Here is a 10,241-nt window from a genome sequence, read left to right on the forward strand (position 1 = left end):
CTACTATCGTAGGTGGGGCATAAAAACTATAAAATATCAATTGAAATGGCTGAATTCAATCAAAAGACACATAAACACAAGTGAACATACACTGAATGTTTAATGTGCATGATTTTAACAGAGCCACTTTATGTTCACCTGATTAAATGCTGTCTTGATATCCCATTTTCCAATTTTATTCTTGCAACAAATAGTCAATATGCACAGTAAGAGTGTATCATATGCTTTTAATAGCACAGCTGTTTATTTAATTAATTGTTTCTGAAATTTGAAATAAGATGGTTGCACTGAATTGAAATAATTGTGTTTCATAAGTAACAAATAACCCAATTTGTATTATGCATATCCTAGTATTAAATGACAGAAAATTTAACAATCATTTCAAGTTATTTATGATACAATTTTGTGTTTAGACATGATTGTAAGTGGTCTGCCTATACGTAATGGTGAATTACATGCTGGAGAAATAGCCACATGCTCACTGGATCTGATGGCTTCTATGGTTGGATTTAAAATCAGACACATGCCAGAAACAATGTTACAGCTGAGAGTAGGAATGCATTCAGGTAATTTATAATGCTTTTGTCCTGTCCATTCTTCTAGTAGTTAGGCCTAAATTAATATATTGTTAGTTTCCCCAATCCCGACCCTGCCAAGCCAGGTGTGGGTCGGAAGGTAGGGAAATAATTTTATTTTTTCCAAAAAGCTTGAACAACATTGGACGATCCTGCAAGCCTGAAAATCGGAAATGAATAAAATAATATTTGACTTAAATTTGACAATAAAATTTTATGAGTAGCACTGTTTTTGCAGGGTCGGTCGGGATTGGGGAAACAAACAATATTTTATTTTAGGTTTTATATAAAAAATGATGTGTTATGATTGCCAATGAGACAACTCTCCACTAGACACAGAAATTAATAACTATAGGTCACTGTACAGCCTTCAACAATGAGCAAAATCCATACCACTTTCTCGCTACAATTATTGTTAAGATTTTTATGCCCCACCTACGTCAGTAGAGGGGCATTATGTTTTCTGGTCTGTGCGTCCAACCGTCTGTTCGTTCGTCCGTCCGTCTGTCCCGCTTCAGGTTAAAGTTTTTGGTCAAGGTAGTTTTTGATGAAGTTTAAGTCCAATCGACTTCAAACTTAATACACATGTCCCCTATGATATGATCTTTCTAATTTTAATGCCAAATTAGAGTTTTTACCCCAATTTCACAGTCCACTGAACATGGAAAATGATAGTGCGAGTGGGGCATTCGTGTACTGAGGACACATTCTTGTTTCTATTAGGGTTGTTCCAGAATTACTAATTCAAATAAAGTGTGTGGTTCAAGTTTTTTGATATTTTTTTGGGGGATATTTTTGTCATAGGGTGAAAGCAATCATTTATGAAAATTAGACGTGCCAAATTGATTTAAGTCAAAGTGTTTGATAACACCTCAAGTAAAAAAATATTGTGGTTTTTTTTAGGTTTTACATCTTATATGCTAGTCTTCACTTTAATACTGGGGTTGAGGCAGGTAGTTGAAATTTTAATTTTATAAACCAGTCATAATACTGTATTATATTTATTTTCCATATTTAAATCTTTTTCAGGACCTTGCGTAGCTGGAGTTGTTGGTCTTAAGATGCCCAGGTATTGTTTGTTCGGAGATACAGTAAACACAGCATCACGTATGGAATCTAGTTCTATGGGTAAGTCAACCATTTTTTACTCTGACAATAATGGCAGTCTGTGCCAAACTGTTGAGTTTGTTTGACAGAAAAAGAAATTTGACCTTATCTGCTATATTTTCAACTATAAAATTTCTGTCTGACCGAATGACTTTTTGTCTGACATTTTGTCGGCCATGACAGAGTTTGGGATACACTGTAATGAAGTTTTTATTAATTGATTTTAAAAATGTAAAGCACTAAAATGTAATGTGTATCTTAAATTTAAAGTAGTTAAAGGGGATTTACCCTTTCAATGTTACTCAAAAAAATGAATAATATGGCTGCTGCTGCTGTATTTTCTATGTTGTTTGCAGTGGCCTTTTATGCTTTTCCCCTTCCTTTGCGGGAATATACTGTGGAAAACGATTTCCTTTAAGCCTCCTAATCTTTTCACATTTTCTCCCTTTAGTATTGTCTGGGAGAGGAGCATTAACTGCCTTATCGATGAGGGCATGGATAAGACTTTGGCAGAACATTTAATGTGTTCTTTGTTTTGTAGGCGTTCTGTATTTCTTAAACAAGACAAACATTGACAAGGAGAACATTAAATAAATGGATGAACAAAGTTTTCCACCACTTTACACTTTTTCGTAGCACTTGTAGTACTGACAAATCTGATCATTCATGTCTACACACTCTGCAACACCCATGAATTTACAGTTATCCACCACTAAGTTCAGCTTGAGCACAGACTCATTGTATTTGTAAACTCTGTCTGTGACAATATCTACACACTCTACACCACCCATGACATTACAGTAATCCACCACTAAGTTCAGCTTGAGCACAGGCTCATTGTTTTTGTAAACTCTGTCTGTGACAATAAGTTTTGCTTTATGGATTGTGGAAAGCATATGCACATCACGTTTATCAAGGAATTTTATTGCCCATAAATTCCCCATTCTACTTAATATTTCTTGCCCTTGTTTCAATATTTTTACTTGTGTAAATGCTTTTGGAACCAGTTTTCTGTTGGTACTGACAGAAACACAAGCATATAAGTGTTCAGTAGGTCCAAGTTCCAACTCGTTCAACAGTTCAGGACTTCAATAATAGTTGTAGAGGTATACTTTATACCCCTTAACCCTTTCACCGATTGCTGCCCAGACAGAAGCTACTCTGAGACGATGGCTTCCCTGGCTACTATTGCTCAAGTGGGAGATCTTCATAATAAATGTCAATAAAAACTTGTTTGTAGTTATTTGTGTATTTATTTCATTCACTAACACCATGTTCACAGTTTTATTCATGTTTTGATAATTTTTTCCTCATAAAATATTCAAATTTTTAAATTTTCGGCATTATCTAGGTGAAATTCTCAAAATTCTGCTCTTTGACCCCAAATCGTAATTTTTTAACCCAAAACGGCAAACTTTTGAAAAATTTTATGAGGCTGTACAAATTCCTCACACTGAACGATGTCCATTCCAAGTGTTTTGTACATAAAACGACATTTTATGTCAAAAAAGTATACTAGTTTGGCTTCAATTCTTCCATATTCTTTCAAAAAAAATGTTCCCTCATTTCAAATTCTTGTAAATTCCGTAAATTTCGTCTGATTTTGACACGGTTTTCAACAAACGGAAGCCCCATGTTTACACTTTCATCCGGGTATTCATCAAAGAAAGATAAATCATGTTTGCACTGTTTTGAGCGGGAAACATAAAAGATGTATTCCAATCCCGGTAAAACGGGACTCATCGTCAGTTGTCTGAAGCGTGAATCCAGGTAAACCGGGACTCATCGGCGAAAGGGTTAAACAACAGGCCACAGAAAGCTAACAGTCAATCAATTTGGTTGTGTGATTACGATGTTCTCCAACATCTACAGATTCAGCATAAATGCTGCAGCTACCCGAAGCATCAGCATCATAAATGTCAAACCAAATAACCAGATCTGGTTTCACAACATTGGTACAACTTTAAATTAAACTTGTTGGGTTTCATAGGATTATATACTCTAAATTTTACCCTCCCTTTAAAAGGGCATGTTCCTTCATCATAACTAAGATTCTCTTCTGGAATATAGACACTAAATGTCTCTCATCATTGAAATGAATGGCCTTACTTTGTATAGACGGTCTGTATCAGCAAGATTGTTGTCATTTAAATGCAAGTTGGCAAGTATGTTTATAAATCTATCTTTTGCCATCATTTTACTGAAAAATGGGGTGTTAATAACATCATCTGTGGACCAATATTAAAGCATCTAGGTCACCTTTTCAAGTTAATCCCATTGAAATGATCAAAGAAAAAAGCACTTTCATTTCGTCTATGGAAGTTGGTCGCCATTTTGTGATACAAGATTTTGGTTTTAGTTCATCATTTTCAAGCCTCCTATCCGCGAATAAGTTTGTTTGTACGACTATTGTCTCCCACATTGAATTCCTAAATAAAAAATTGAAGCAATCAATTGGTTGTGGGTCTTCTCCCATGTCGATGTCATTAAGACCCGGCGTTCCAGTGAACGGATCACAAAGGGGGGCGTGTCAATTCATGACCAACCATTTTCCTCATCTTTCCCAACATTTATGTCTTTATCATCCTGTTCAAACACTATTTCGCTCAGTATGTCATTATTTATATATAAATCAATCAGATCACAACCTTCAAATTCACTTTCGTCGTCTGATTCACCAAAATATTATTGTATGATATCGTCAAGTTCTTCGTCGTGAATGAACGCCGCCATTTTGGAGTCACATTCTTTTCACTTTTTATTTCTCTGCCGGGCGCGATATTTTCCCATAGAAAGTTCCAATTTTATAAGCTCAATCGCGACCTAGACATACGCCCTTCAAGATGGACTTTCCATATTTCTTAAACAAGACATATACATTGACAAGGAGAGCATTAAATAAGTGAAAGAATAAAGTTTTCCACCACTTTACACTTTTACGTAGAACATCATAGTACTGGCAGATTTAGTCGTTCATGTCTACGCCACCGATGAATTTACAATAGTCAACTACCAAGTTCAGCTTGAGAACAGGCTCATTGTCTTTGTTTTACTCTGTCTGTGACAATAAGTTTGGCCTCATGCATAGTAGAGAGCAAATGCACATCACGTTTGTCATGGAATTTTATAGCTAATAAATTCCCCATTCTACGATATATTCCTTGTACTTGTTTTAATTTTTTTACCTGCGTAAACGTTTTTGGAACCAGTTTTCTGTTAGTACGAACAGTACCACAAGCATAAGTGTTCAGTAGGTCCAACTCATTAAACAGTTCAGGACTACAATAATAGTAGAGGTATACTTTATACCCCTTAAGGAGGCTCGAGGGTATAAAAAATTCAGAAAAAAATCAAACATTTGTTTTTCATTACAAATTTTATTTATTTCCTTTTGTAGTTGTTACTTTATCATATGGTACAAAAATCATTCAAAACAATCAATTCGTGTTGGCCCCAGATGACTTTCAAAATGTATACATCATTGAAAAAGTTCCAAATTATCTCCCTTTGGTGGAAAAATGCCATTTTTTGGCTCTAAAATTGAAATATCTTTTTCAGCTCATCGGTGACCTATCTTTTTTAATATAATTTCCATATAAGCTGTACTTAAACTAAATTATTGTAAAATTTTAGCGATTTCTGTAATAAATTTCTTTTTTTTATTTCGATATTACCTTTATTTCTCCTATTACTTCAACAGAAAAAAACCACCTTTACAAAAATGTATGCTTCTTTCGAAGGCAGATTGTGAGCGCAAATGAACGGTGACCCCACTTTTTTATTTCATTTTTCTATTAACTATAAGATAAAGTTCATTTATAGAAAAATATAGAGAAATCCTATATAAATGATTTAGACCTGCGAACCCCCTTAACAAGCAGGCCACAGAAAGCTATCAGTCCAATTACTTATTTGGTTGTGTGATTACAACCTTCTCCAACATCTACAGATTCAGCATAAATGCTGCAGCTACCCGAAGCATCAGCATCATAAATGTCAAACCAAATAACCTGATCTGGTTTCACAACATTGGTACAAATTTAAATTAAACTTGTTGGGTTTCATAGGATTATATACTCTAAATTTTACCCTCCCTTTAAAAGGGCATGTTCCCTCATCAAAACTAAGATTCTCTTCTGGAATATAGACACTAAATTTCTCTCATCATTGAAATGAATGGCCTGACTCTGAATAGACCATCTGTATCGGCAAGATTGTTGTCATTAAAATGCAAGTTGGCAAGTATGTTCATGAATCTGTCTTTTGCCATTTAATATTTCCTGGAAAAAAAGGGTGTTAATTACATCATTTGTGGAGCAATAGGCATCTAGATGATCATCTTTACAGGTTGATACCATTGAAATGAGTAAAGAAAAAAACAATTTCAGTTGGTCGCCATTTTGTAAGTCGAGATTTGGGTTTTGGTTCTTCACTTTGAAGCCTCCTATCCCCGTATAAGTTTGTTTTACAACTATTTTCTCCCATAATGATATTGAATTCCTGTCAATGTCATTAAGAACTGGAGTTCCAGTGAACGGAGCACAAAAGGGGGCTCGTCAATTACTAACCAACCATTCTCCTCATCTATCCCAACATTAATGTCTTTTTCGTCCTGTTCAAACACTATGTCACGCAGTATATCATTGTTATTACTTAAATAGTTCAGGATCACTATCGCCTTCGAAATCACTATCGATGTCTGAATCACCAAAATATTAATTTATAAAATCGTTTGCTCTTCCTCATCAATTAATGCCTCCATTTTGGCGTCATAATTTTTTATGCCCCACCTACGATAGTAGTAGGGGCATTATGTTTTCTGGTCTGTGCCTCCGTTCGTCCATCCGTCTGTCCGTTCGTTCGTCCGTCCGTCCGTCTGTCCCGCTTCAGGTTAAAGTTTTTGGTCAAGGTAGTTTTTGATGAAGTTGAAGTCCAATCAAATTGAAACTTAGTATACATGTGCCCTATGATATGATCTTTCTAATTGTAATGCCAAATTGTTTTGACCCCAAATTTATGGTTCACTGAACATAGAAAATGATAGTGCAAATTTCAGGTTAAAGTTTTTGGTCAAGGTAGTTTTTGATGAAGTAGAAGTCCAATTAACTTGAAACTTAGTGTACATGTTCCCTTTGATAAGGTCATTCTAATTTTAATGCCAAATTAGAAAATTTATTCCAATTTCACGGTCCACTATACATAGAAAATGATAGTGCGAGTGGGGCATTCGTGTACTGTGGACACATTCTTGTTTCATTTTTGTTTTCTGCTGGGCGTGATTTTACAAAGAACGTCCCCTTTTATAAGATCACACGCCCTTTAACATGAACTAAAACCTAGAGGTTCTCGGTGAAATAAACACAATTCCGGCAAACCATCCCTAACAACAACAAAAACGACTTATGCTGTGAATAGCGTTGAAAGGGTTAAAGAGTCTAAATTCCATGAGCTAATAAAAAGAAATTTTAGATTGGTCAAATCATTTTACCAGCCCACAGAATGTTTGTGATATTTCATTTACATTGGTGTAAAATTATCACCAACATTTATATTGACCTTTTGATTCACAATGATTAATTAAATGATGATAAAAAAAATTATATAAAATCGGTTGATTTATAAAACAGAAATGGATTGAAACTAAACATTTCTTCAATTATTTTCCGATGTTTTATAGATTCTGATTTCACATTGGATTAAACCAATATCAATAGTTTTTCAAGTATGCAATTCTGTACATTTTCTTTGTAGCATTGAGAATTCATATGAGTGATGCCTGCGCACAGATTCTGATTAGACTTGGTGGATATCATCTTGATTGTCGTGGAGAAAGAGAAGTAAAGGTAAGATTGTATATTAAAATTGGAAGTAGAGGTGAAAAATATTATCAATTTGGGACCCTTTGTCGGAGGCCTGCGGGTATAAGATTTTTAGAAAAAAATTAAACATTTATTTTTCATTACAAATTTTATTTATTACCTTTAGTAGTTGTTACTTTATCATATGGTACAAAAATCTTTCCGAAAAATCGATTCATGTTGGCCCCAGGTGATTTTTAAAATGTAGATATCATTGAAAAAGCTACAAATTATCTCCCTTTGGTGCAAAATGCCATTTTTTTGGCATTAAAATTGAAATATCTTATTTAACTCATCGGTGACCTATATCTTTTATTTTTGTTTTCGAATAAGCTGTACATAAACTAAATAATTGTAAAATTTAAGCGATTTCTGTAATTTAGTTCTTTTTTTATTTCGATATTACCGCTATCTCTTCTATTAGTTCAACAGAAAAAAAGGACATTAACAAAAAGAAGGCAGATTGTAAGCGTAAATTAACGGTGACCCCATTTTTTTATTTCATTTTTCTATTAAGTATAAGATAAAGTTCATTTATAGAAAAATATACCGAAATCCTATATTAAATTAAAAAAATTGATTTAGACCTGCGAGCCCCCATAATTTTTATTTTATACAAAATGGAAAGTGTTAGTTAAATTTATATTTTGTCTTGATATTAAAATAAATTAATTTTGTGTTTTAGTGACATTTTCATTAATAAAAGCACATCAACAAAGGAAAACTACTGAACATCAGGTTCCTCACTTAATACCTGCGCAAAGTAATGCAGAGGGTTTAAACGTTTGAATAGGTACAATCTTCACCCTTACCTGAAACAATAGTGTAATATAAGCTACATATTCAATTATATTCCTTTTGTAGGGCAAAGGTGTTATGACAACTTGGTGGATAAATGGAAAAGATGGATTTGACAAAGAACTTCCTGGAAAGGATATGGCCGTCTCATTGTCACAGCACGAGTTTAAATAAACAAATAGATAGAACTTATTGTCTTAACAGAATGTCTTTCATCAGTGCCATCACCTCTGTCTTTGAACAGCCTTGATTACGACCTTTGCCGGAAGGGGAGGAAACTATTAAAATGACAGATTGTATTGTTTATGATTGTGTTTGTACAAACAGGGAATACTTGAATGTAATAATTAGAAGACTACATGATCTTCAACACTCTTATGTAACTTTACATTTTTATGGAGACTGTGTTCCTAAAGAAGATGTTTTGACAGATTGCTATTTGATTTGATCATCTCACTTTGCATTAAAGTGAGCTTTATGAAAGAGCTATAAAGATAAATTCATAGACAAAATGGTTAGAATGGAAAAATCCTTCTATTAAAGTGAAAACATTCATTCCTTTTAGAAAGTTATTGCATATTTAAAGCACAAGATAAATGTCTTGATATCTTTTTTATAAGAAAATGACAATCCCTCTGAATCACAATTCACCATTAATTGCTCAAACCTTTGTTAAATGTTTTTCATAGTTACCATGTTTGAAGCACAAGTCCAATGCATTGATATTTTTCAATCAAATGTCAAATTAATGCCTTTAATTATGATTAAAAATAAAATTTCTTGGTTTATTTCAATCTGTTAGAAATAATGTTGACACATTTGAAGCACAAGTCAAATTTTCGATGTTTTTCTATCAGATTGTACAATTTCAGCCTTAAAATTCTGATGTAAAATTTGTAAAGTTATAGATACTATAAAACTATTAAAGTTTGTTTCACGTTGTTTGGGAAAATGTTGACATATTTGGAGCACAAGCCAAATATCTTGATATTTTTCTATCAGATGTTCAAATTTATACAGTAAATTTTGATGTAATATTTTTTCTATAGATATAATGCAGTATATAAACTTAGTTTTATCACTCTGATAGAAATAATGTTGACAGATTTGGAGCACAAGTCGAATGTCTTGATATTTTTCTATCAGATGTATATTTTGACTTCAAATGTGTTAAACTAGAGACAAAATGCCATAAAATTAAGTTTGAATCACTCTGTTCAGGAAAATGTTGACATATTTGGAGCACAAGCCAAATATCTTGGTATTTTTCTAGCAGATGTACATTGTCCGCTTTAAATTCTGAGGGAAAATTTGTTGAGCTTTACAAACAGTACAATAATTTAGTAAGTTTTCATTCTGATTAGAAAAATGCTTAAACATTTGAAGCACAAGACAAATGTTTTAATATTTTTCTATTAGAAGGACAATACTTAATTTTTCATTAATACACTGTTGTAAGAATTGAAAAGTTGATCACAAATTTGGAAGCACAAGTCAAATTTCTGATGGCTTTTTAATTTTATTTTATACAACTGTAGAATCTTAATTTACAGAGAACATACTGTTGCATGTTAAGTCGCATATTTGAAGCACAAGTCAAATATCTGGCTTTCTTTTTGACAGTTTGTTGTAAGTCTTGTTCAAATAATCAGATCAATTTTGGAGACCATATCAAAAGCATGTTATACATTTAGGAACAAGTATGCAAAAATATCTAGCTATGAAAAAAGAACATATGTCCAGGCTTCAGTTTGTAATATCGAGATTTCTTCTAACTGTTTTACTTAAATTATAAACCTCTAAAGTTTTTTAAAAACTGTAGAATTTTACATACTTGATACACAAGTCAAATTTCTTGCATTATTTTTTTTCACAGAAAATAACCTTAGCTTTAAAGCCTTTG

The 10,241-nt window shown here is 33.1% G+C and overlaps 1 protein-coding gene across 1 annotated transcript in view; it reads left to right on the forward strand.

Annotated features, from left to right (window-relative positions):
- The window catches only part of LOC143057235 (uncharacterized), a 63,942-nt gene extending 54,996 nt beyond the window's left edge, over positions 1-8,946 (forward strand). Inside the window, exons 31-34 of the mRNA XM_076230505.1 lie at positions 414-566; positions 1,605-1,703; positions 7,434-7,525; positions 8,405-8,946. Coding sequence (XP_076086620.1) covers positions 414-566; positions 1,605-1,703; positions 7,434-7,525; positions 8,405-8,512 — 452 coding nt within the window. The 3' untranslated portion in view covers positions 8,513-8,946. The remainder of the gene's footprint in view (positions 1-413; positions 567-1,604; positions 1,704-7,433; positions 7,526-8,404) is intronic.
- The last annotated feature ends 1,295 nt before the right edge of the window (positions 8,947-10,241 follow it).

Source organism: Mytilus galloprovincialis, chromosome 13, assembly GCF_965363235.1.
Source record: "Mytilus galloprovincialis chromosome 13, xbMytGall1.hap1.1, whole genome shotgun sequence".
NCBI classification, from domain to species: Eukaryota; Metazoa; Mollusca; class Bivalvia; order Mytilida; family Mytilidae; genus Mytilus; species Mytilus galloprovincialis.